Source organism: Eretmochelys imbricata, chromosome 4, assembly GCF_965152235.1.
Source record: "Eretmochelys imbricata isolate rEreImb1 chromosome 4, rEreImb1.hap1, whole genome shotgun sequence".
Classification (NCBI taxonomy): Eukaryota; Metazoa; Chordata; order Testudines; family Cheloniidae; genus Eretmochelys; species Eretmochelys imbricata.
The window spans coordinates 145,629,735-145,657,367 of record NC_135575.1 but is presented as its reverse complement, the minus strand read 5'-3'; the positions used below and the strand labels follow the sequence as shown (position 1 = coordinate 145,657,367).

Sequence of the window (27,633 nt, the reverse complement as noted above, 5' to 3'; positions counted from 1 at the left end):
AGGAAGTGAATACAGCTTATTTAAAAGTATGGCAATGTCACACTGGCATGTTGTGATGTGCATGCTGGCATACCGCAGAAGTGTCACACTGAAGTTTGTGGTGTGCACTTCTGCTGAAAGCAGGGGAAAACTCCTACATACCATTCTGGGTTAGTTTGGTGGAGCAGACGAGGGTGGAGATTTGGAAGCTGTCCCGGGAAGATATGCCCATACCAGCCATGCCACCGCTCACTCGGAATGAGGAACCAGAAAGGGTCTTTGACTCTAATAGACTTCTCGTAAAAGGCAGATTCAGGTAAGAGCTGGAGTCCTCCAATTTCCTGATGTCACCCTAAAATCCAAAGTGTGTCATCAGAATGGGCAGGACATAAAAGATTCAACCTGTATGACTCAGCATTTTTTGATAAATTTGGTTGATAGCAGTAACTGTGTTGACGTAATATACTTAGACTTCGTAAAAAGAAAAGGAGGACTTGTGGCACCTTAGAGACTAACAAATATATTTGAGCATAAGCTTTCGTGAGCTACAGCTCGCTTCATCGGATGCATTCAGTGGAAAATACAGTGGGGAGATTTATATACATAGAGAACATGAAACAATGGGTGTTACCATACACACTGTAACGAGAGTGATCACTTAAGGTGAGCTATTACCAGCAGGAGAGTGTGGGGGGGGAGGGGGGAACCTTTTGTAGTGATAATCAAGGTGGGCCATTTCACTACAAAAGGTTTTTTCCCTGGGTAAGGTAACAGGGGCAGTTCCAGAACAATCAGAACTTGCTGGAACCAATTAAGGCAGACAGGCTAATTAGGACACCTGGAGCCAATTAAGAAGCTGCCAGAATCAATTAAGGCAGGCTAATCAGTGCACCTGGTTTTAAAAGGACCTCACTTCAGTCAGTGAGGGGCGTGCAAGGAGCTGAGAGTGAGAGGGTGTGCTGCTGGAGGACTGAGGAGTACAAATGCTATCTGGCATCAGGAGGAAGGTCCTGTGGTGAGGATAAAGAAGGTGTAGGGAGGAGGCCATGGGGAAGTAGCCCAGGGAGTTGTAGCTGTCATACAGGTGTTACACAAAACACTGTAGACAGCTGTGATCCACATGGCCCTGGGCTGGAACCCGGAGTAGAGGGCGGGCCTGTGTTCCTCCCATAGCCCCAACTCCCTGTTGGGTACAGGAGGAGTTGACCTGGACTGTGTGTCCCACCAGAGGAGAAAGTCCCTGACCTGTCCCCCGAGCCACTAGATGGACCAGCAGAGACTGTGGGGATTGTTCTCCTTCCTTTTCCCCATGCTGGCCAGTGATGAGGTTAGCTGAGTGAATGGCAGGTTTGAGCCACTAGCAAAAGTGGCCAAACTGAGGGCTGCCGTGAATCTCTGAGGCAAGCAAATCCGCCAATAAGTGCAGGACCCACCAAGGCAGAGGAGGAACTTTGTCACAGTTTCTTAATGTATTAGGCTTAGACTTGTATGTTTTGTTTCATTTTGCTTGGTAACTTACTTTGTTCTGCCTCTTATTACTTGAAATCACTTAAATGTCTTAGTGATCAATGGCTCCATGTCTAGTTGGCAGCCGGTGTCAAGTGGAGTGCCCCAGGGGTCGGTCCTGGGGCCGGTTTTGTTCAATATCTTCATAAATGATCTGGAGGATGGTGTGGATTGCACTCTCAGCAAATTTGCGGATGATACTAAACTGGGAGGAGTGGTAGACACGCTGGAGGGCAGGGATAGCATACAGAGGGACCTAGACAAATTGGAGGATTGAGCCAAAAGAAATCTGATGAGGTTCAATAAGGATAAGTGCAGGGTCCTGCACTTAGGACGGAAGAACCCAATGCACAGCTACAGACTAGGGACCGAATGGCTAGGCAGCAGTTCTGCGGAAAAGGACCTAGGGGTGACAGTGGACGAGAAGCTGGATATGAGTCAGCAGTGTGCCCTTGTTGCCAAGAAGGCCAGTGGCATTTTGGGATGTATAAGTAGGGGCATAGCGAGCAGATCGAGGGATGTGATCGTCCCCCTCTATTCGACATTGGTGAGGCCTCATCTGGAGTACTGTGTCCAGTTTTGGGCCCCACACTACAAGAAGGATGAGAGGTGGTTCCAGAGAGGATGGTTCTAGACTATTCTCAGTGGTAGAAGAGGACAGGACAAGGAGTAATGGTCTCAAGTTGCAGTGGGGGAGGTTTAGGTTGGATATTAGGAAAAACTTTTTCACTAGGAGGGTGGTGAAACACTGGAATGCGTGGCCTAGGGAGGTGGTGGAATCTCCTTCCTTAGAAGTTTTTAAGGTCAGGCTTGACAAAGCCCTGGCTGGGATGATTTAATTGGGGATGGGTCCTGCTTTTGAGCAGGGGGTTGGACTAGATGACCTACTGAGGTCCCTTCCAACCCTGATATTCTATGATTCTATGAAATCCTACTTTTTATACTTAATAAGATCACTTTTGTTTATTAGTAAACCCAGAGTAAGTGATTAATACCTGTGGGAGCAAACAGCTGTGCATATCTCTTTATCAGTGTTATAGAGGGTGGACAATTTATGAGTTTACCCTGTATAAGCTTTATACAGAGTAAAATGGATGTATTTGGGGTTTGGATCCCATTGGGAACTGGGTGTCTGGGTGCTGGAGTTAGGTGACCTGCTGAGCAGTTTTTGGTTGAAGTTTGCAGCTCTGGGGGCGTGGACCAGACCTGGGTCTGTGTTGCAGCAGGCTAGTGTGTCTGGCTCAACAAGGCAGGGTTCTGGAGTCCCAAGCTGGCAGGGAAAACAGGCTCAGAGGTAATCTCAGCATGTCAGGTGACAGTCCCAAGGGGGTCTCTGTGACCAAACCCATCACAGTAATCATAAATAGGGAACTGTAATTGAGTGATGGTATTTCTGGTGGAGCCATACATGGATATATTCTTGGTCTGATGCTATTTAATATCTTTATCAGTGATCTAGAAGCAAATATAAAATCATTGCTAGCAAAATTTGTAGATGAGACAAAAATTAGAGGAGTAGTAAATAATGATGGGGTCTGGTCACCTATACAGGCTGACCTGGATAGTTTGATAAGGAAGTTCATTTTAAAAACATGAGTTTTAACATAGCCAAAGGCAAGGTCATACATCTAAAAACAATGTAGGTCACACTTATAAGATGGGGGAATGTGTCCTGGAATGCAGCTACCATTAAAGGGACTTAGGGGTCATGGCAGAAAATAAATAAAATATGATCCTTGGGTGTGTAAGCAAAGGAATATCAAATAGGAGCAGGGAGTGGTATTAGTGAGGCCATTACTGGAGTTCTGGGTTCAGTTCTTGTGTCCACACTTCAAAAAGGATGTTGAAAAATTGGAAAGGGTTCAGTAAAGAACCCTCAAATGACTCAAGTTCTGGAAAGCCTGCCATCTAGTGAGAAGCATAAGAAGTTAGATATATTTAGTTTATCCAAATGAAGGTTAAGAGGCAACTAGATTACCATCTACAAGTGCCAATGCAGGGAAGAGATTGTGATGGACATGGAGCCACTCTAATAATTTATGAATACTGTATGATCTATATTGGGTTTGTAACAAGGTGGGCTTCCCCTTTAAAGGCTAGAGGCCTGGGGCCATCCAGCCCTGTTTGATTATCATATCCAGCCAGGAAGGGGTCAGGTGATCCCTATAAACGAAGGAGAGCTCCGCTGGAGGACCATTGCAAGAGGGAGGTTTGCTCTTGTGACTGGCCCTGGAGCAGAGAGAGAGGGGAGAACACAGAGGACCAGAGCAAAAGGCCCCTGGGTCCTTGCAGCCTGCATAGATTGTGAGTTTTGTACTGTTATTTTGAATTAGCAAAATGGTGTCCTAGAAGAAGGGCCTGAAAGATTTAGGCATGGCAGTGAGTCCTTTGTGGTCTCAGGAGACAGGCCAGCAGCTTTCATGTGATGGAGAATGCGAGCAGGCAATCAGCCCTTGGAACTGAGGGGGCATTAGCTCTGAAGGTTCTACCTTGACCTCCTGTGGAGTCTACTGAACTGGTTTGGACAAGCAGGGCCAAAAGTGGGGACTGAAAAGGACAAAGGAGCAAAAAGAGATTCTCTCTTCCCAGAGGAGAGGTAGCTGCTGAGATGCTGTTCAAACTCACACAGGCAGTCTAGGCCTGTCTAGGTTACCAGCAGGAGATGGTGAGCTGGTAGGTAAGACAGACATGCGCATAGACTGTTGTTTTAAAATCTTTTCCTCTAAATGCTTTACTCCTACTATTAAAATTAAACAATGCTTGGTTTCAGAAGGCTGTCTGGGTACTGTACTCACCACGGGTCAAACTCCCAAAGGGAAGAACTGCACCAGTGTGTATGCATAGTGGATGCATAGTGTGTATGCACGGTGTAGCCCAAGGCCAGGTCTAAAAATGGGAGAATTGTATGAGTCCACCCCAGAGGTAAAGGTAGGAGACCTGACAACTGAGGGGTTGCCCTCAGAGAGGCTGCGAAGGGGACAGAGGTGCAGTTAGAGCTGCAACAGTGACTGATTTCTGACAGCAGATAGCTCGTTAGTCTTACAGTATGAGGCAGAACAAGATCTCATGGTTGGAAGCTGAAGCTGGACAAATTCAGACTAAAATAAGACACAAGTTTCAACGGTGATGGTAATTAACAGTTGGAACAATTTACCCAGGGACGTGGTGGATTCTCCATCAGTTGGAGTTTCTAAATCAAGACTGGAAAGATCTGCTCTAGCGTGACAGAAGTTCTGTGCCTTATGCAGAGTTTACTGGGTGAAGGTCTGTGGCCTGTGTTACCCAGGAGGTCTGACTAGATGACCATAATGGTCCCTTCAGAGCTTAAAATCTATTAATCTAATCCACCCAAGAAAAAATTGCCTGAAATACAGCCTCTCAACGGGAAGGAGAATTTGGGGAAGCAGGAACAGCCAAGGAAGACAGAGGCACGGCGCAGCAAATTAGACAGGAGTTTGCAATGACATGATATTGAAATCAGTGCAGCTTTGTGGTGCAGAGGCATCATGTCATGGAGCAGAAGCAGGGAGGCAACAGCCTTGCAGAGAATAACCTATATCATAGAAATGTAGGGCTGGAAGGGACCTCGAGAGGTCATTTAGTCCAGCCCCATAGGCTGCGGCAGGAGCAAGTACATCTAGATAGGTGTTTGTCTAACCTGTTCTTTAAAACCTCCATTGGAAACCTCTTCCAGTGTTATCCTTATAGTTAGAAAGTTTTTCCTAATATCTAACTTAAATCTCCCTTGCTGCAGATTAAGTCAATTATTTTTTGTCCTTCCTTCGGCAGACAGAGAGAACTGATCCCCGTCCTCTTTATAACAGCCCTTAATATATCTGAAGACTGTGATCAGGTCCCCCCTCAGGCTTCGTTTTTCAACACTAAACATGCCTGGTGTTTTTTTTGTTTTTTTTTTCAACCTTTCCTCGTCGGTCAGGTTTCCTGAACCTTTTATCATTTTTATTGCTCTCCTTTGGACTCTCTCCGATTTGTCTACATCTTTCTTAAAGTGTGACATCTGGAATTGGACACAGTACTCCTGCTGAAGCCTCACTCATGCCAAGTAGAGCAAAACAATTACCTCCAGTGTCTTACATACAACACCCCTGTTAATACACCCCAGAATATTAGCCTTTTTCACAACTGCATTACATTGCTGACATATATTCAATTTTTGATCCACTATAACCCCCAGATCCTTTTCAGCAGTACTACTGCTTAGCCAGTTATTCCCCATTTTGTAGCTGTGCCTTTAATTTTTCCTTAAGTGTACTACTTTGTACTTGTCTTTACCAAATTTCATCTTGTATATTTCAGCCCCATTCTCCAATTTTAAGTCATTTTGAATTCTAACCCTGTACTCTGAAGTGCTTGCAACCCCTCCCAGCTTCGTGTCATTTGCAGATTTTATAAGCACACTCTCCACTTCATTATCCAAGTCACTGATGAAAATATTGACTCGTAACAGACCCATCATAGGCCCCTCTGGAACTCGACCATACATCTCCTCACTTTACAGTGAACCATTGATAACTGCTCTTCGTGCATCGTCTTTCAACCAGTTTTGCACCCACCTTACAGTAATTTAATCTAGACCACACTTCCCTAATTTGCTTATGAGAATGTCAAGCCTTACTGAAATCAAGTACATCAAATCTACTGCTTCCCCCCATCCATTAGGCCAATAATCCTGTCAAAGAAGGGAAAAAACGGTTACTCACCTTCTTGTAACTGTTGTTCTTCAAGATGTGTTGTTCACATCCATTCCAATCAGGTGTGCGTGCACCGTGTGCATGGTTGCCAGAAAGTTTTCCCCCCAGCAGCTCCCGTTAGGTCAGCTATGGAGCCCCCTGGAGTGGCACCTTCTTGGCGCTCAATATATGACCCTGCTGGTCCAACCTCTCTTTCAGTTCCTACTTGCCGGCTACTTCAACAGAGGGGACAGAGGGTGGGCTTTGGAATGGACGTGAATAACACATCTCGAAAAACAAGTTACAAGAAGGTGAGTAACAGTTTTCTTCTTTTTCGAGTGCTTGTTCACATCAATTCCAACCAGGTGACTCCCCAAGAGGTGCGCACCTGGCCCTGTGGTGATGAGGGCTGGGATGGCTTATGCCTGCCATTCCTACCTCGCCATCTAGAAAAGTCTTGTCTAGGGTAAGGTGGTTAGGAAGTTGAGGGGGTTGAGGCTTAAAATGTTTCCACTGCATAGCTTGGGTGTGCATCCCCAGCGACATCAGTGTCGCCCTTGAATCCTTTAGGCTGTGGAGCCTGGAGTCTGTTTGCTCCATGAATAATCCTGCCCCATCAAAGGGCAGGTCCTGTAGAGTCTGTTGGACCTTGGGGGGGTAGACCCAAAACTTGAAGCCATGAGGTCCTCCTCATGGCTATGCTGCAGGACAAGGTACGCGCCTGTAAAGAGGTTTGTGCCACTGCCTTGCCCTCCTCCATAGTGGCCCCAAACTTGTCCCTGGACTCCGTTGGGATTAGCCCCTTAAATTTGAGCATGGAGTTCCATGAGTTAAAATTATATCGGCTCAAGACTGCCTGCTGGTTAGCAATCCTGAACTGTAGGTCCCCCTGGAGTAGACCATTCTACTAAAAAGGTCAAGTTTTTTAGAGTCCTTGGACTTAGGCATGGGCCCCTGCTGCCCCTGCCTTTCATGTTCATTAACCGCAGACACCACCAAGGAGCAGGGCTGCAGGTGGGTGTACAAATACTCTTAACCCTTGGAGGGAGCAAAGTATTTGCGTTCCACCCCTTTGGCTGTCGGGGGGGATAGAGGCCGGGGTCTGCCATACAGTTTTGGTGTTGTTTTGAATAGTCTTAATGAGTGTCAATGCCACTCGGGATGGACCCTCTGGGGCCAAAATGTCCACCATTGGGTCTTCCTGTTCCACCACCTCCTCGGTTTGTAAGCCCATATTGCACACCACCCTGCGGAGCAGGTCCTGGTGGGCGGGACTGTCTATGGGTGCTGGTCCTGAGACCGAAGTTCCCACTACTGCCTTGTGTGGGGAGGAGAACAAGGACGCAAGTGGGGGAACCAGGTCATCCTGGCCTGTTAGTCCATGGGGACCTTCTGACCAACCTGCTGCTCCAGGTCAGTGACCACTGGTTCCACCGAAGGGGTGGGGATATGTGCCAGTGAAGGTCCTGTAGCTGGAGTCTCTTCCGCACCTCTGGGCATGGGCCGGCTGGCTGAGGCCGTCAGCATCCAAGACTCGGATGCTACAGACTGGAAGCCCTTGGATAAGGTACCCTGGGACTGGTGATATGCCCAGGGGGTCCAAAAAGGCCATTGCGCCGGTCCTTGCCATTGAGGCGGCCATGGCATTGAACCTGCATCAGGCTGTCGATGCGCTGACCAGTGCTGGCTCCATTGTGAGTATCTAGACCCCACGTCTGATTCTGAGAACAATGACTGGGATCTGGAAGGCCATGGCAGTGCCAATCAGAGTAGGCCAGGTGAGCGGTGCCGCGAGGAAGGGGAACGGTGCTGGGATCTGGAGCAGTGCCAAGACCTTGATCGATACTGAGCGGATCAGCGGCGCGATGATGATCGGTGCGAGGAGCGGGACCTCTGATCCAGAGACCGGTGCCGCGAGTATGACCGGTGCCACGAGCGAGAGCAGTGCCTGGACTCCGAGCAGTGCTGGGACTCGGAGTGGTGCTGGGAATCAGGCCAGTACCCCCTTTCCAGTGCCGATGATCAGTGACCTAGAGACGCAGGCAGGTTCTTCGTCGGCTTGCCACGGGACGGTACCGCCCCCGGCAGCGCCGAGGGCTTGTTGCAGAGAGTTGAGGACTGCGGTGCCATCATGGCAATGAGGTCCCATGCAGCCTCAAAGGTGTCCAGGGTAGACGGTAGCCCCATCTCTTCCACCACATGGATTGGGGAGTCCAATGGCCCCAGGCTCAATGGTACTCCTTGAGGGTCTGAAGTTCCTGGTGCTGACTCCACGGGTCTTGGGGCTGGGTACTCCTCTCTGGGACGTGCCCCACTGGCTGAGACCACAGGGGTGGGGTTCATAGAAGATCCGCCTCTATCCTGCTGGGCGTGCCTCTTCTGTGGCGCTGGAGAGTGGAACCGGTGCCGGGCAGTTCCCACAGTCTTAGGCACAGGGGGATCAGTGGTGCCGCAAGTCTCTGTGCTTGGAGACCTTCCGGAATGCTGATTCTGCCACCGATGCAGGTGCACTCCACACCAAGGAGCTCAGCGCTAGGTCCTGCTGTGCTGAGGTGGACTGCGATTTGAGAGCCACTTCCATAAGGAGCTGTTTCAATCTGAAGTCCCGCTCCCTTTTGGTCCTGGGTTGAAAACCCTTGCAAATCCTGCACCTATTGGCTTGGTGAACCTCCCCCAGACACTTTAAACAAGCATCGTGGGGGTCTCCTGTTGGCATGAGCTTACTGCAGGACTTGCAGGGCTTGAACCCTGGGGACTAAGGCATGTCACGAGACCCCAAGGGGAAAAAAGTCAGGGTGGAGGGGGAACCCCCACTCCCAACAGAACTACTACTAACTAATAAACAAGAAAATATAGTGTCCATCTATAAAAAGGGAAATAAGGACAAGCCAGGAAACTACAGATCAGTCAGCTTTACTTCTGTACCAGGAAAGATAATGGAGCAAATAATTAAGCAATCAATTTCATAGAATCTCATTTAGTCCAACCCCCTGCTCAAAGCAGGACCAATCCCCAATTTTTGCCCCAGATCCCTAAATGGCCCCCTCAAGGATTGAACTCACAACCTTGGGTTTAGCAGGCCAATGCTCAAACCACTGAGCTATCCCTCCTCCCTTGGCTATTGGAACTCTCTCCTCAGACCCTATGCTACCAGCACTCCGAGCTATCTTTGAGACACCACCAACTTCCTGAGGAAACTACAATGCATTGGTGATCTTCCTGGAAACACCATCCTGGCCACTGTGGATGTAGAAGCTCTTTACACCAATATTCCACAAGAGGAGACTACAAGCCTTCAGGAACAGTATCCCTGATGAGGCCATGGCACACCAGGTGGCTGAGCTTTGTGACTTTGTCCTCACCCACAACCATTTCAGATTTGAGGATAACTTATACTTTCAAGTCAGCAACACTGCTATGGGTACCCGCATAGCCCCACAGTATGCCAACATTTTTATGGCTGACTTAGAACGACACTTCCTCAGCTCTGATCCTCTAGCGCCCTTCCTCTACTTACGTTACATTGATGACATCTTCAATATGAACCCATGGGAAGGAGGCCCTTGAGGAATTCCACCATGATTTCAACAATTTTCACCCCATCAACCTTAGCTTGGACCAGTCCACGCAAGAGATCCACTTCCTGGACACTACAGTGCAAATAAGTGATGGTCACATAAACACCACCCTATACCACAAACCTACTGACCGCTATACTTATCTACATGCCTCCAGCTTCCATCTAGGACACATCACACGATCCATTATCTTCAGCCAAGGCCTAAGATACAACCAAATTTACTCCAATCCCTCAGAAAAACACCTACAAGATCTTTATCAAGCATTCCTAAAACTACAAAACCCAGGTGGGGAAGTGAGGAAACAGATTGACAGAATGAGACAGGTACCCAGAAGTCACCTACTACAGGACAGGCCCAACAAGGAAAACAACAGCACACCACTGGCCATCATGTACAGCCCCCAGCTAAAACCTCTCCAGCACATTATCAACGATCTACAGCCTATCCTGGAAAACGATCCCTCACTCTCACAGACCTTGGGAGGCAGGCCAGTCCTCGTTTAAAGACAGCCCCCCCCAACCTGAAGAAAATACTCACCAGCAACTACATACCACATCACAGAAACACTAACCCTGGAACCCATCCCTGTAATAAACCCCGTTGCCTACTCTGTCCCCATATCTACTCTAGCAACACCATCAGAGGACCCAACCACATGAGCCACACCATCAGGGGCTCACTCACCTGCACATCTACTAATGTGATATATGCCATAATGTGCCAGCAATGCCCCTCTGGCAGGTGCATTGGCCAAACCGGACAGTCTCTACATAAAAGAATAAATGGTCACAAATCAGACATCAGGAATGGTAACCTACAAAAGCCAGTAGGAGAACACTTCAATCTCCCTGGACATTCAGTAACAGGTTTAAAAGTAGCCATCCTTCAACAAAAAAACTTCAAAAACAGACTTCAAAGAGAAACTGCAGAGCTAGAATTCATTTGCAAATGTAACACCATTAATTTGGGTTTGAATTTGCACACATCTAGAAGATAATAAGGTGATAAGTAACAGCCAGCACAGATGTGTCAAGAACAAATCATGTCAAATCAACCTGATAGCTGTCTTCGACAGGTTAACAAGCCTTGTGGATGGGGGGGAAGCACAGAGGTGGTATATCTTGACTTTAGTAAAGCTTTTGATACTGTCTCACATGACCTTCTCATAAACAAACTAGGGAAATGCAACCTAGATGGAGATACTATAAGGTGGGTGCAAAACTGATTGGAAAACTGTTCCCAGAGAGTAATCAGTCATGCCGGAAGGGCGTAATGAGTGGGGTCCCGCGGGGAACAGTTCTGGGTCAGGTTCTATTCAATATCTTCATCAATTATTTAGATAATGGCATACAGAGTACACTTATAAAGTATGCAATGATACCAAGCTGGCAGGGGTTGCAAGTGCCTTGGAGGACAGGATTAAAATTCGAAATGGTCTGAAGTAAATAGGATGAAATTCAATAAGGACTAATGCAAAGTACTTCATTTAAGAAGGAACAATCAGTTGCACACATACAAAATGGGAAATGACTGCCTAGGAAGGAGTACTGCAGAAAGGGATCCGGCGGTCACAGTGGACCACAAGCTAAATATGAATCAACAGTGTAATGCTCTTGCAAAAAAAAAGTGAACATCATTCTGGGATGTATTAGCAGGAGAGTTGTAAGCAAGACACGAGAAAAAACGGTTACCCACCTCTTGTTCTTCGAGATATGTTGCTCATGTCCATTCCAATAGATGTGTGCGCGCGCTGCGTGCACGATCGTTGGAAGGTTTTTCCCTAGCGGTACCCGTCGGGTCAGCTGTGGAGCCCCCTGGAGTGGTGCCTTCTTGGCAGTGTATATAGGTCCCTGCCGAGCCGCTGCTTACTCAGTTCCTTCTTGCCGGAATATTCTAACAGAGGGAAGGCAGGTGGGATTTGGAATGGACATGAGCAATTCATCTTGAAGAACAACAATTACAAGAGGTCAGGTAACTGTTTTTTCTTCTTCGAGTGATTGCTCATGTGCATTCCAATAGGTGACTCCCAAGCAGTTTCCCCGGAGGCAGGGTCAGAGTTCACCTGGTTGCTGAATGCAGGACTGCCCTGCCAAAGGCTGCATCATCCCTTGCCTATTGGGTGATGGGGTAGTGCGACGAGAAGGTGTGGCTGGAAGACCACATTGCTGCCTTGCACATATCCTGGATAGGGACCTGTGCAAGGAATGCTGCAGACAAATCCTGTGCTCTTGTGGAGTGTGCTGTTAGCGGAGGGGCTGGAATCTTAGCTAGGTCATAGCACGTTCTGATGCAGGACGTGATCCATGATGAAATGCGCTGGGACAAGATGGGAAGCCCTTTCATTCTCTCTACGATTGCAATAAAGAGCTGTGGTGACTTACAAAATGGCTTTGTGCACTCAATGTAGAATGCTAGGGCACGCCTGACGTCCAGAGAATGGAGCATTTGCTCCCTATTACTGGCATGTGGCTTAGGGAAGAACACAGGTAAAAATATGTCCTGGTTCACATGAAACTGGGAGACTACCTTTGGTAGAAACACCGGGTGAAGGCTTAGCTGCACCTTGTCTTTATACAAGACCGTATAGGGACGCTCGGAAGTCAGCGCTTTGAGCTCGGAGACCCTTCTGGCCGATGTTATGGCCACCAGAAAGGCCACCTTCCAGGAAAGGTAGGAGAGATGGCAGGTTGCCATGGGCTCAAAAGGGAGCCTCATGAGCGTGGACAGAACCAGGTTGAGGTCCCATTGGGGAACGGGCTGCCACACCTGGGGATAAAGCCTGTCCAAACTCTTGAGAAACCGGCCCACCATGGGATTTCTGAAGACTGATCTACCCGCTGGCCCCCGGGTAGAAGGCGGAAATGGCAGCCAGGTAAACTCTGATAGATGATATTGCCAACCCCTGCTGCTTGAGGTACAGTAGGTAGCCCAAAACAAGAGGAATTGATGCGTGCTGTGGAGGGCTGCCCATCTGCAGAGACCAAATGGAAAACCGCCTCCACTTTGCCAGGTACGTGGCACGAGTGGAGGGTTTCCTACTTCCTGGCAGAACTTCCCTGAGTCCCAACACTGAAGCTTGAGTGGGTTCAACCATGGAGTTTCCACGCTGTGAAGTGGAGGGACTCCAGATTGGGGTGTTGTAGATGGCCATGGTCCTGTGTGATGAGGGTCAGGCACCTGGGAACAGCTACTGGTCTGTCCAACAGTGTTCAACAGCATGCTGAACTGGTGCTGGCAGGGCCACATAGGCACTATGAGGACCAAGGAAGCCCTGTCCTGGAGAGCCTTGAGGAGGACTTTATGTATGAGCGGGAAGGGCGGGAACGCATACAGCAGGTGACCCGTCCGTGAAAGGCATCCGCGATGGAGCCTGGGCTGTAGTTCAGAAATGAGCAGAACCACTGGCATTTCCTGTTGCTCCGCATTGTGAACAGGTCTCTGTGGGAAGAGCCCCACCTTTGGAAAATCGAGTGCACGATGTCCGGCCTGAGGAAGCATTCGTGATCGTGAAACAAGCGGCTGAGGCAGTCAGCTAGCTCGTTTTGCACTCCTGGAAGATATGACGCCTCTAGGTGTATTGAGTGGGCAATGCAAAAGTTGCACAGCCTGAGGGCTTCCTGACACAGGGGAGAGGAGCGAGCACCACTCTGTTTGTTTATATAGAACAACACTGTGGTGTTGTCTTTCAACACCGACGCACATGTGCCCTGCAGGCAGGCCTGGAACGCTTGGCACGCCAGACGAACCACCCTCAGCTCCCTTATGTTGATATGCAGCCTGGTCTGCGTGGGACCATTAGCCTTGGGTTCTGATATTGCTCAGGTGTGCTCCCCAACCAAGCGCCGAGGCATCCGTGACCAGTGATAGCGTAGGTTGGGGTTTGGCAAAGGGTACTCCCGCACAGACCGCTTGTGGCTGCAGACACCATTGGAGAGACTCGAGAATGCGAGGGGGGAGGGTGACTAATCTGTCCCGTGGGTCCCTGCTGAACCTGTGTACCTGCGGCAACCACTCCTGGAGAGGCTGAAGGCACAATCTGGCATACTGGACCATGTATGTGTAGGTCGCCATATGCCCTAGCAGTTTCATGCAATTTCTGGCTGTCGTTGTGGGGAATCGATAATGTGGGAGGAGAGGTAGATATGCTGGAGGGTAGGGATAGGATACAGAGGGACCTAGACAAATTAGAGGATTGGGCCAAAAGAAATCTGATGAGGTTCAACAAGGACAAGTGCAGAGTCCTGCACTTAGGACGGAAGAATCCCATGCACCGCTCCAGACTAGGGACCAAATGGCTCAGCAGCAGTTCTGCAGAAAAGGACCTAGGGGTTACAGTGGACGAGAAGCTGGATATGAGTCAACAGTGTGTCCTTGTTGCCAAGAAGGCCAATGGCATTTTGGGTTGTATAAGTAGGGGCATTGCCAGCAGATCAAGGGATGTGATCGTTCCCCTCTATTCGACATTGGTGAGGCCTCATCTGGAGTACTGTGTCCAGTTTTGGGCCCCACACTACAAGAAGGATGTGGAAAAATTGGAAAACGTCCAGCGGAGGGCAACAAAAATGATTAGGGGACTGGAACACATGACTTAGGAGGAGAGGCTGAGGGAACTGGGATTGTTTAGTCTGCGGAAGAGAAGAATGAGGGGGGATTTGATAGCTGCTTTCAACTACCTGAGAGGGGGTTCCAAAGGGGATGGATCTTGTTAGGATATAGATATTCAGGCCTGTCTGTAAAGGCCTGTACTCTAAGAATTTAGGTGTATTCTTATCACTTGGCTAGTTATAGAGGTATAAAAGAAAGAAAGAATCAAAATCACTGTCTGCCAGTGTAAGGTCCTTCTCTTACTGTGACAGTCTGAGGCCCTGTTCTTAGGCTAAGGTCTTTTGGCTAAGCAGCAGAGGCTGCCATAAGCTGTGAAGCGATCGGTCAGTTCCTCACATTCCAAACTAGTCACATTGAAATAATGTACTATTGGGCTGTTAGGCATTATCAGGACAGGATTGTATTCCTATCGCCTCCAGAAAAAGGGAAGTGCCTAGAAGATGTAAAAGGAAACTTAATTTGATAGCATCCTGTCAGGCAAGAACTCACTTATCCATAGCTGGGATGTGAAATCCTCATTTCTGTGTTTGTTCTATCACTGTAGTCCCCATTTCCCCATTGTTTGTCTGTATAATCTCTGTCTGGTTCTGTGATTGTTCCTGTCTGCTGTATAATTAATTTTGCTGGGTGTAAACTAATTAAGGTGGTGGGATATAATTGGTTACATAATCATGTTACAATATGTTAGGATTGGTTAGTTAAATTTCAGGAAAATGATTGGTTAAAGTATAGCTAAGCAGAACTCAAGTTTTACTATATAGTCTGCAGTCAATCAGGAAGTGTGTGAGTGTGTGGGGGGGAAATGGGAACAGGGAATGTGGGTGGGGAAATTGGAATCATATTTGGCTAAGGGCAGGAATGGGAACAGGGACACAGGTGTAAGGCTCTGTGGTGTCAGAGCTGGGAAGGGGGACACTAAGGAAGGAAACTGGAATCATGCTTGCTGGAAGTTCACCCCAATAAACATCGAATTGTTTGCATGTTTGGACTTCGGGTATTGTTGCTCTCTGTTCATGCGAGAAGGACCAGGGAAGTAAGTGGATGAAGGAATAAGCCCCCTAACAGATCTAGGTTTCAGAGTAACAGCCATGTTAGTCTGTATTCGCAAAAAGAAAAGGAGTACTTGTGGCACCTTAGAGATTAACCAATTTATTTGAGCATAAGCTTTCGTGAGCTACAGCTCACTTCATCGGATGCTGAGCTGTAGCTCACGAAAGCTTATGCTCAAATAAATTGGCTAGTCTCTAAGGTGCCACAAGTACTCCTTTTCTTCTAACAGATCTAGACTATTCTCAGTGGTGGCAGATGACAGAACGAGGAGTAATGGTCTCAAGTTGCAGTGGGGGAGGTCTAGGTTGGATATTACGAAACACTATTTCACTAGGAGGGCGGTGAAGCACTGGAATGGGTTACCAAGGGAGGTGGTGGAATCTCCATCTTTAGGAGGTTTTTAAGGCCAGGCTTGAAAAAGCCCTGGCTGGGATGATTTAGTTGGGGATTGGTCCTGCTTTGAGCAGGGGGTTGGACTAGATGACCTCCTGAGGTCCCTTCCAACCCTGATATTCTAGGATTCTATGAATGTCCCTGAGTGCTTGGAAGTGTGGCTTGGGCAGGAACATATTGGCTTGCATGGAGTCCAAGAGAGCCCCTATGAATTCCATTCTCTGCGTTGGGGATACTGTGGATTTGAGTATGTTCAGTACAAGGCCCAGCCTGAGGAAGGTGGCACGAGCCAGAGACACATGCTCCGCAGTCTGTGCTTGCAACTTGGTCTTGATGAGCCAGTCATCCAGGTACGAGAAAACTTGCACCTGACGTTTGCAGCAGAAGGCTGCCACAACCACCATACACTTGGTGAATACCTGCGGGGCCGCCGAAAGCCCAAACGGGAGCACCCTGAACTGGTAGTGCTGGCCGCTGACCACAAAGTGAAGAAACCTTCTGTGGGCCAGGATAATGGAGATACGAAAGTACGGATCTTTCAAGTAGAGGGTGGCATACCAGTACCCTGGATCCAGAGAAGCAATGATGGAGGCCAGGGAGAGCATGCGAAACTTCCCTTTCCTTATGAATGTGATGAGATCTCGCAGATCCAGGATAGGCCGGAGCCCAGCCTTGGCCTTGGGTTCTACTCCTGCTATTTCCTCATCCTCCTTGCCCCTGAACTCCTGAGGAACCTCCTCTATTGCCCCAAAAGCAAGGAGCAATTGCACCTCCTGCAGAAGGAGTTGTTCACGAGAAGGGTCCCTGAAGAGGGACGGGGAAGGAGGGTGGGAGGGAACCGTGCTAAAGACCCAGCGATCTGACATGATCTGGGACCACGCACAGTGGAAGCAGGAGAGTCAATTCACAAAGGGACGATAAGGATCAGAGTTTGATACTGATGCTCTGTCCTTGGGCACATCTTCAAAAGTTTGGCTTCGGGCCTGGGAGATGTTTGGAAGATCCCTGGCCTTGGCCTGAGGTGGACTGTGATGGGCGCCTCCTATTATTCCTGCCCCATCTCCTGGAGGAGTCTCGCCTCAGGGACACAGAGTAGAAGTGGGACAGGGGCTGAGGCTTAAATGGCTTTCTTTGGGGTGCAGGGGTGTGGATCCCCAAAGACCCTAGAGTCACCCACAGGTCCTTAAGACTGTGCAAGCGAGAGTCCAAATTTTGGGCAAACAAGCCCGCACAGTCAAAGGGCAGGTTCTGGATAGTCTTCTGGACCTCTGGTTGTATCCGACTCCTCTGTGACCTCCTCCGCCTGGAGGTTTAGGTTTAGAGCCACCCTTCTAAGAAGGTCCTGGTGTCCCCTGGCGTCCATTGCTGGGGGAGGGGGCGTTGCCCACCACTGCCTCTTCCAACGAGGAGGAGGAGAAGACCCGTGGGACCAGGTCTTCCAAAGAGGAGGAGGAGGAGGAGAAGGCCCATGGGACCAGGTCTTCCTGCCCTTCTGGCTTCCTAGAGGCTGGGTGGGGTGTGTCAGTCCCTCCCGTGCCTGAAGGTGGCTCCAGTACAATTGGTGGTGCTGGTTTGGGCGCTGCCCCTGAGTGTGAAGACTCGGAATCCTTGTCCCGTGCGGGGTTCTCTGGAGTCCTGGGGGTGTGCCAAGCCACCGACATTGCTGGTGGGGGGGGCAGGCACAGGGTGCAGATGCCACCAATGCGGCCCTGGAGCCCTGAGCCTGATGATAGGCCCAAGGAGTCCAAAAGGACCTTTGTACTGGGTCCTGCCATTGAGGTGGCCAGGATACCGCCAGTGCCAATGAGTCCATGACTCTGCAGTGCCGGAACCGGTGCCAGGATCATGAGAAGTACCAGCTGTGGCAGGAGACAGAAGACTCAGCCTCCAACTCGGAAGAGTACTCTGAGCCCGACCATGGGAGGGCAGAGCCTGACGGTGCCAGGGAGCAGAACCGGGGTGATGGGGAGCGGTGCCGTAATATCGTGGGCCATGAAGGCACCACTCCAGGGGGCTCCATAGTCAACCCGATGGGACCTGCTGGGGGAAAAACTTTCCAGCAACTGCACACATGGTGTGCGCACACCTGATTGGAATTGACGTGAACAAGCACTCAAAGAAGAACTGGGTTGGTTTGGTATGATTTGTTCTTGTTAAATCCATGTTGGTGGCTACTTATAATGCTGTTATCCTCTAGGACAGTGCTTACTTATTGATCAATAATTTTTCCAGTATCATTTCAGTTATATGAATATTCATATGGTAATAGTCCCTCTACATGGCTCTGCTCTATTTATTTATTATTTGTATTGCAGTAGTATCTAGGAGCCTCAATCAGGGATCAAAGCCCTGTTGTGCAAGAAACAGAACACAGTGAGGTTCAGTTATGGGCACACTGCATTTCAGAAAAATACCAAAAAGTATATCAGAAAAGAAAGAAAAGTGATCACAGATAAGAGGGGCTGCATTATGCACAGAGATTAAGGGCACCATGACACGGTGCATAAACCTCACACCAGCATAGAAAGGGATAAGGAGCTACTTTGGGCTGGAGTTACCCCACACCACCGCACCTGCAAGACATGCCACGAATGGAGGAGGGGCTTAAAAGGAGGAAGTACCACTCAGTGGTGGGCAGTCCTGGGAAGGGAGCAGGTTGTAGAGCCTCCCCAGCTCCCATGAAGAGGCCCATGGGAAGGGTGACAGGTCCACCATTGGAAACATTTATAACCTAGACTGGATGAAGCACTAGAAAATATATTATAGGGAATGATCCTGAGCTGATCTCTGGAGCACAGGCTAAATGGCACCTTTAGGGTTTCCCATCTCTGATTAATACCAGCACAGTGAAAGGAGGGAAGCAAAGACAGAGAACATAATAATAACCATATTAGGTCAGACCAAGGTCCATCTAGCCCAGTATCCTGTTTTACAACAGTGGCCAGTTCCAGGTGCTTCAGAGGGAACAAACATAGCAGGACAATGATTGAGTGATCCATCCCCGTCATCCTGTCCCAGCTTCCGTCAGTCAGACATTTAGGGACACCTGGATCATGCAGTTGCGTCCCTGACCATCTTGGCGAATAGCCATTGATGGACCTATCCTCCATGAATTTATCTAATTTTTTTAATGCAGTTAAAATTTTGACAATGAGGTCCACAGGTTGACTCTGCATTGCATAAAGAAGTACTTCCTTATGTTTGTTTTAAACCTGCTGCCTCTTAATTTCATTGGGTGACCCCTTGTTCTTGTGTTATGTAAAGGGGTAAATAACGCTTCCTTATTCACTTTCTCCATGCCATTCATGATTTTATAGACCTCTATCATATCCCCCCTTAGTCATCTCTCTTCTAAGATGAAAAGTTCCAGTCTTTTTAATCTCTCCTCATATGGAAGCTGTTCCATATCCCTCATCATTTTTGTTGTCCTTCTTTGTACCTTTTCCAATTCTAATATATCTTTTTTGAGGTAGAGCAACTAGAACTGCAGGTAGTATTCAAGGTGTGGGCATGCCATGTAATTTTATACTGCCATGAAGATATTTTCTGTCTTATTATCTATCCCTTTCCTGATGGTTCCTAACATTCTGTTACTTTTTTTGACTGCTGCTGCACATTGACTGGATATTTTCAGAAAACTATTCATGATGACTCCAAGATCTCTTTCTTGAGGGATAACAGCTAATTTAAACCCCATCATTTTTTATGCATAGTTGGGATTACTTTTTCCAGTGTGCATTTCTTTGCACTTATCAACACTGAATATCATCTGCCATTTTGTTGTCCAGTCAACCAATTTTGTGAGTCCCTTTGTAACTCTTCACAATCAGTTTTCGACTTAACTATCTTGAGTAATATTGTATCATCTTTAATCTTTGCCACCTCACTGATCACTCCCTTTTCCAGATCATATAATAAGTTGAAGGGCACAGGTCCCAATTCAGATCCTTGGAAGACCCCAGTATTTACCTCTTTCCATTGTGAAAAACGGCCATTTATTCCTATCCTTTGTTTCCTATCTTTTAACCAGTTACCAATCCATGAGAGGACCTTCCCTCTTATCCCATGACTGCTTACTTTGTTTAAGAGCCTTTGTTGAGGGACCTTGACAAAGTCTTTCTGAAAGTCCAAGTACACTATATCCACTGGATCACCTTTATCCACATGCTTGTTGACCCCTCTCAAATAATTCTAATAGATTGGTGAGGCACGATTTCCCTTTACAAAAGCCATGTTGACTCTTCCCCAGCATAGTGTGTGTTTCTATAAGTCTGATAATTTTGCTCTTTTCTATAGAGGAAAGGTATGTTATTCATAGAATCCTTTATACAGACCTTAATTAGGTGGCCCTCAATTCCTACAGCAGAGCAAAACTGAATTATTGTGCACGCTCCCAGAACCCTGTGCTAACTCGCTACTGAAGTATGGGTCGTGGCTCCTGATTTCACATCATATCCTCAACTGCTGTGGCAGAGAAGTGCTGAATTATGCAGCCAAATTAACTAATTTCTTAATCAAAACCCTTCATTTCTATTGAAGGCAACCCAAAAATACGCCAGAAAATGAAGCTACAACTTATAGACATGACTGCTCTGCATCGTAGCAGAAGGACTGCAATTGGCATGTACAGGGCCACTGCAAAAGAGCAGAATGGAGGTTGGAGAAAGCAGAGAAAATGGAAAACAGCTGGGGGGAAATGGAGCCTTAGAGGATCAGAGGGTAGAAGGGACAATGGGAAGTCCTGGGAAGCCTCTGGAAGGGCTGTGTTAGGGGGGCAGTGAGTACCTGCTGCCGATAGACTAAACGGCTTGCACACATAAAGAATAGACTCCCTAAGCTCCCATGCCCGGCATAAATAGTCCAGAGGGAGAACATGCATCTTCTTTGTGGTCTCCTTTATTCTGAACAAATAGATTTGCCTGGCCCACCAATACCTTATATAGAATGAGGTCATGTTCACCGTCATGCAGGGTTGTACCATCAGGTCTCATCAGCTTCACAAAGGCCATGGAGAAAATTCTTTCACTTTTGTCCTTAGCTAGGAGACACAAAACCACAAAGTCAGGGGACGTCTATTCAGGGAGAACAAATGATGACTATTTACTGTAACTGTGTTTCTTCAAATGTGACGCAGATGGGTGTTCCAGTTAGGTGTGCACATGCAAGGCAGGCCTTAGGGGTGGGTGACCTGGGCAACTGCCCAGGGTGCTATGGTGAAGGGGGCATCGTGGGACTCAGGCCAGGAGGGGGGCTCTGGGCTGGGTTCTGGATGGAAGTGCCCCACCCTAGCTGTGACATGGGGCTACCCCTTGGGGATTTTCCCATTCTGCCTACACAGATATAACCCCATACAGAGGGGCCTGAGAGGGACTCCCTGTCTACCCCCAACCCCCATACACAGAGGGGGTGGTTGGAAGGGCACCCCCCACAATCATGAGAAGGAGGGACTAGCTCACATACACAGAGGGTGTTTGTTGGTGTGCATCCCCCAACATACAAGGAGCTTTATGCCTCCAGAATCAGGGATTGGCTTTAAATACAAAATTGTTTAAAAATAAATAAAAAGTGGGGTCCTTAATTGGCTGCTAGTTTTTGAGCATGCAAGGTTAATTTGTGCTCTTTGGGTGTAAGCAGCATGATGATGCCATCTTTAATTGCATGGCCCCATGCTATTCTTTTCCCACAGGTCACCCACCTCATTCCCTGTTTAGGCTAGCTAGATAATTGTTTGATTTGTTTCAAACATTTCAGAAAGAAAAATGAGAAAGGAAAAAATATTAATTCTAAATACATTCTTTATCATCAGGAATTACCACGTTAAACCAGTACCAAAACAGAAAATCTGTACCTGCATGTGGAAGAATCTTTATTTGCTTGCTAGTTTACAGGGATAGTGGTATGGCCGTTAATTATCTAGCATATGGCACAGAATTAGTCTACTGCTATTCACATTTTCATCAAGTTAGAATGTTATTAATACTTTTTATACCTAAAGAAATAGTTAAATACATTTTACCAAGATGCCATTCTTTTACTGTATCTCACTTTTAAAATAGTAGACAACCATAACTTTATAAGATAAACAGAAACAGCATTTAAAAACATTTTATAAAATTTAAACCACAAAGAGGAACTAGTAATAAATAATTGCATATATAGACATTACTAAGATTACCCCAAAATCAAAGCTTTTTTACTGTGAAGTTAAAGGCGGGGCATGGGAGTTTGGAGCAACACATACCTGTAATAAACTGTTTACTAATTCTAGATATTGTTAATTGCATGTGGATCAGGAAATACACTTAAACTCAAAGAAAAGGCACCAAAATACAAGGTCACCCACGGTTCCATTTTCCCTGTGCACATGCCGGATAATTTTGCCTAGCAGTATCCACAGGGAGGTGGCGCTCCCGTCTTGTGGCCATAGCCCCTCCCTTGGCTAGATGAGATGGTGCCACCCCAACTCCCATCAGTTCCTTCACACTGAACATCAAGAGTTCAGACTCCGATGCAGAAGGGATGGAGAACGGGTTGTGGAATACATGTCTGCGTCACATCTTGAGGAACCACAGTTACAGTAAGTAACAGTTTCTTCTTCTTTGAGTAGATGCAGCCATGTATTCCACTTAGGTGGGGCCCAGAGTCCACTTAAACAAGGACTGGAGGACTGCTCTACCAAAGTTGACAACTGCTCTGGATGCCGCAGTAATGGCATAATCGTTGTAAAGCGTATGCACGGACAACCAAGTGGTAATCCTGCAAATGTCCAATACTGAAATGTCACTTAAAAATACCATCAACACAGCCTGTGCCCTTGTAGAGTAAGCTTGCACCCTTTGGGAGGGTGTAGCTCACACTATTTTGTATGCAGTCTTGAGGCAGGAAGTTATCCAACTAGAGATCATCTGTGAAGAGACTATTTGCTCCTTCAGCTAGTCTGCTCAAATGGAGGTCCCATCAGAGCCACTAACACACTATTCTTCCTAGCATATGTGCAACGTGCCTCAGGGGGCACGTGACCAGGATTCATCACAGAATTTGGTCCACTGGTTGGATCGTTAGCTTCCCCGGCTCAGGGCGGGTACTGATGGGGAGTGCGATGTGAATGCTGATCCATGTGCCCCAAGACAGTACTGAGGTCCCACAAAGGAACTGGTTCTCTCACGGGTGGGTGGAAAGGACTCCTTTCAAGAACCTTGCCACCATGGTGTTCGAAAATACTGATCTCCTTTTGGTGAGTGGATGAAACACTGACGTTACAGCCAGGTGGACCTTCAATTAACTGAATGAAACAAGTACTCCATGATGTCCTGAATCCCAGTTAACATTGGTTGAACCCCACAAGCCAATCACAACACCAAAAAATTTTTCCATTTAGCCAAATAGGCCAGTCTGGTGGAAGGTTTCCTACTATTGAATAAAACCTGTCCAACAGCCTCCAAACATTGTTCCTGCTCCTCATTTAACCATGGAGCAGCCATGCGGTGATATAGAGAGAGCTGAGTGCTGGATGCTGACTGTGATGCTGAGTATAGAGGTCAGGATGAAGAGAAAGAGATATGGAAGGCTGCATTGAAAACCCCAGAAGGTCAGAGAAACTGCATCGCCTCAGCCATGCTGCAGCAATGAGGATGACTATGGCATGGTCCAATCTGAGTTTGAAGATTACCTGTGGGATGATTGGAATCAGAAGGAAATCATACAGGAGTGCTGATTCCCAACCTACGTGAAAGGTGTTGGTCAGGGAGCCTGGAGTGAGGCCCCCTTAAGAGCAAAACAGATTGATCATAGGAATGCCCCACATTCCAAAGATGGACTGCAGGACCCTGGACTTCAGACAACACTTGTCACTTAGGGAGAAATTCCTACTGAGGTGATCCACAAGTTGCTTCTGGGCCCCAGGTAAATGATTGACTACCAGAGTAACATCTCTCCGATGCAAAACTGCCAAAGCCTGATTGCTTCCCAACACAGGACCCTCGAGTGTGCTCCTCTTTGTCTGTTCACATAGAATCATAGAATATCAAAGTTGGAAGGGACCGCAGGAGGTCATCTAGTCCAACCCCCTGCTCAAAGCAGGACAAATCCCCAACTAAATAATCCCAGCCAGGGCTTTGTCAAGCCTGACCTTAAAAACTTCTAAGGAAGGAGATTCTACCACCTCTCTAGGTAACGCATTCCAGTGCTTCACCACCCTCCTACTGAAAAAGTTTTTCCTAATATCCAACCTAAACCTCCCCCACTGCAACTTGACACCATTACTCCTCATTCTGTCCACTGCTACCACTGAGAACAGTCTTGCTCCATCCTCTTTGGAACCCCCTTTCAGGTAGTTGAAAGCAGCTATCAAATCCCCCCTCATTCTTCTCTTCCGCAGACTAAACAATCCCAGTTCCCTCAGCCTCTCCTCATAAGTCATGTGTTCCAGTCCCCTAATCAATTTTGTTGCCCTCCCCTGGATGTTTTCCAATTTTTTCACATCCTTCTTGTAGTGTGGGGCTGTAGCGAGGCGGTGTGGCTCCCGGACGCCCCGGAGAGGGTCGAGCCCCTCCAGACACCAGAGTGGGCGGAGCCAGGAAGCTCTGAGCCCGCCCCTCAGAGAGACAGGTGGTGACCCAGAAGTAGAAAGGCGAGCCCTCAGAGCTCACTAGAGGACCAGCTGCTGGGGAGGCCAGACGTAGCCAGCCTAGCCCGCAACCGAGAAAACCCCACAGCCCCAGGTCCATGCCAAGACTGGCTGGCCCTGCCCTGCGCCCACCCACCTGGGGCGTTGCCGGCCCTGTCCTGTCCTGCGCCCGCCCGCCCACCCGGGGCGTTGCCGGCCCTGCCCTGCACCCGCCCGCTCGCCTGGGGCGTTGCCGGCCCTGCCCTGTGCCCGCCCGCCCACCCTGCCGCTTGTCCACTGCTCCGAGGAACCCATGGTGCTGGACCCCCCGGAGAACACTGCTGGAACCCAGGTACCAGAAGGAGGGGAGTTAGGAAGTAGCCCGGGGACAGCCGACCCTAGTCTGTCTGTAACTTTGCCAGAACCCATGTCAGTGTGTTGCGGTCAGGATCCCCACTGACCCGGCAGCCAGTCATTTGCCGCTGCTAGGGGCCCAGGGCTGGGATGCAGTGGAGGGGGTGGGCCTGTGTCCCCTCTGCCACCCAACTAGTGGGTGGCCATCTCCCCATCTTCCAGGTCCTTGGAGGACTGGGCTAATTCACACATGCTGTGTTGCTCAGCCCCTGCCAGAGGGCCTGAGCTATTGACTGTTTGTTCCCCCTGCCCTGACCCAGGGCCTGCCCTGCTAACAGTGGGCTATTTGCTCAGCCGTGCCTGAGGGCCTGAGCTACTGACTATTTGGTGCCCTGCCCTGACCCAGGGCCTGGGCCTACGGTGCTCTGTCCAGTTACTGCAAGGGCTGCCAAGGAAGACTCTGGTGGCCAGACAAATTGCCCAAAGTTAACTGTGTGTAGCGATGTGGCTCCCCGCCGCCCCGGATAGGGTTGAGCCCTGGCATAGCCCCTTTACAGAGGCCCAAAACTGGACACAGTACTCCATATGAGGCCTCACCAATGTCAAATAGAGGGGAACGATCACATCCCTCGATCTGCTGGCAATGCCCCTACTTATACAGCCCAAAATGCCATTGGCCTTCTTGGCAACAAGGGCACACTGCTGACTCATATCCAGCTTCTCGTCCACTGTAACCCCTTGGTCCTTTTCTGCAGAACTGCTGCCGAGCCATTCGGTCCCTAGTCTGTAGCGGTGCATGGGATTCTTCCATCCTAAGTGCAGGACTCTACACTTGTCCTTGTTGAACCTCATCAGATTTCTTTTGGCCCAATCCTCTAATTAGTCTTGGGCCCTCTGTATCCTATCCCTACCCTCCAGCGTATCTACCTCTCCTCCCAGTTTAGTGTCATCTGCAAACTTGCTGAGGGTGCAATCCACACCATCCTCCAGATCATTAATGAAGATATTGAATGTAACCGGCCCCAGGACCGACCCTTGGGGCACTCCACTTGATACCGGCTGCCAACTAGACATGGAGCCATTGATCACTACCTGTTGAGCCCGACAATCTAGCCAGCTTTCTATCCACCTTATAGTCCATTCATCCAGCCCATATTTCTTTAACTTGCTGGCAAGAATACTGTGGGAGACCGTGTCAAAAGCTTTGCTAAAGTCAAGGAACAACACGTCCACTGCTTTCCCCACATCCACAGAGCCAGTTATCTCATCATAGAAGGCAATTAGATTAGTCAGGCATGACTTGCCCTTGGTGAATCCATGCTGACTGTTCCTGATCACTTTCCTCTCCTTTAAGTGCTTCAGAATTGATTCCTTGAGGACCTGCTCCATGATTTTTCCAGGGACTGAGGTGAGGCTGACTGGCCTGTAGTTCCCAGGATCCTCCTTCTTCCCTTTTTTAAAGATGGGCACTACATTAGCCTTTTTCCAGTCGTCCGGGACCTCCCCCGATCGCCATGAGTTTTCAAAGATAATGGCCAATGGCTCTGCAATCACATCCGCCAACTCCTTTAGCACTCTCGGATGCAGCACATCCGGCCCCATGGAGTTGTGCTCGTCCAGCTTTTTTAAATAGTCCCGAACCACTTCTTTCTCCACAGAGGGCTGGTCACCTCCTCCCCATGCTGTGCTGCCCAGTGCACTAGTCTGGGAGCTGACCTTGTTCGTGAAGACAGAGGCAAAAAGAGCATTGAGTACATTAGCTTTTTCCACATCCTCTGTCACTAGGTTGCCTCCCTCATTCAGTAAGGGGCCGACACTTTCCTTGACTTTCTTCTTGTTGCTAACATACCTGAAGAAACCCTTCTTGTTTCTCTGAACATCTCTTGCTAGCTGCAACTCCAGGTGTGATTTTGCCTTCCTGATTTCACTCCTGCATGCCTGAGCAATATTTTTATACTCTTCCCTGGTCATTTGTCCAAGCTTCCACTTCTTGTAAGCTTCTTTTCTGTGTTTAAGATCAGCAAGGATTTCACTGTGAAGCCAAGCTGGTCACCTGCCGTATTTACTATTCTTTCTACACATCGGGATGGTTTGTCCCTGTAACCTCAATAAGGATTCTTTAAGATACAGCCAGCTCTCCTTGACTCCTTCTGCTGAATTGGAATTAATTTGCAAACTAGATACAATTAACTTACGCTTGAATAGAGACTGGAAGTGGATGGGTCATTACACAAAGTAAAACTATTTCCCCATGTTTATTCCCCCCCCCCCCCGCCCTCAGATGTTCCTGTTAACTGCTGGAAATGGCCCACCTTGATTATCACTACAAAAGGTTTTCTTCCCCCCCCCCCCGCCACTCTCCTGCTGATAATAGCTCATCTTAAGTGATCACTCTCCTTACAGTGTGTATAACACCCATTTTTTCATGTTCTGTGTGTATATAAATCTCCTCACTGTATTTTCCACTGAATGCATCCGATGAAGTGAGCTGTAGCTCACGAAAGCTTATGCTCAAATAAATTGGTTCGTTTCTAAGGTGCCACTAGTACTCCTTTTTGCGAATACAGACTAATACGGCTGCTACTCTGAAACCTTCCCCCCTCATGTTATTCTCCTAGGGGATCCTACCCATCAGTTTCCTGAGGGAGTCAGTCTGCTTTTCTGAAGTCCAGGGTCCGTATTCTGCTGCTCTCCTTTCTTCCCTGTGTCAGGATCCTGAACTTGACCATCTCATGGTCACTGCCCCCCAGGTTCCCATCCACTTTTGCTTCCCCTACTAATTCTTCCCGGTTTGTGAGCAGCAGGTCAAGAAGAGCTCTGCTCCTAGTTGGTTCCTCCAGCACTTGCACCAGGAAATTGTCCCCTACAC

General features: G+C 48.3%; 1 protein-coding gene across 1 annotated transcript in view; it reads right to left on the bottom strand.

Annotated features, from left to right (window-relative positions):
- Positions 1 to 27,633, bottom strand: part of LOC144264379 (dedicator of cytokinesis protein 2-like) — a 336,931-nt gene that overhangs the window by 231,535 nt on the left and 77,763 nt on the right. The window contains exons 17-18 of the mRNA XM_077816134.1: positions 20,740 to 20,843; positions 142 to 331 (exon numbers count right to left, since the gene is read on the bottom strand). Coding sequence (XP_077672260.1) covers positions 142 to 331; positions 20,740 to 20,843 — 294 coding nt within the window. The remainder of the gene's footprint in view (positions 1 to 141; positions 332 to 20,739; positions 20,844 to 27,633) is intronic.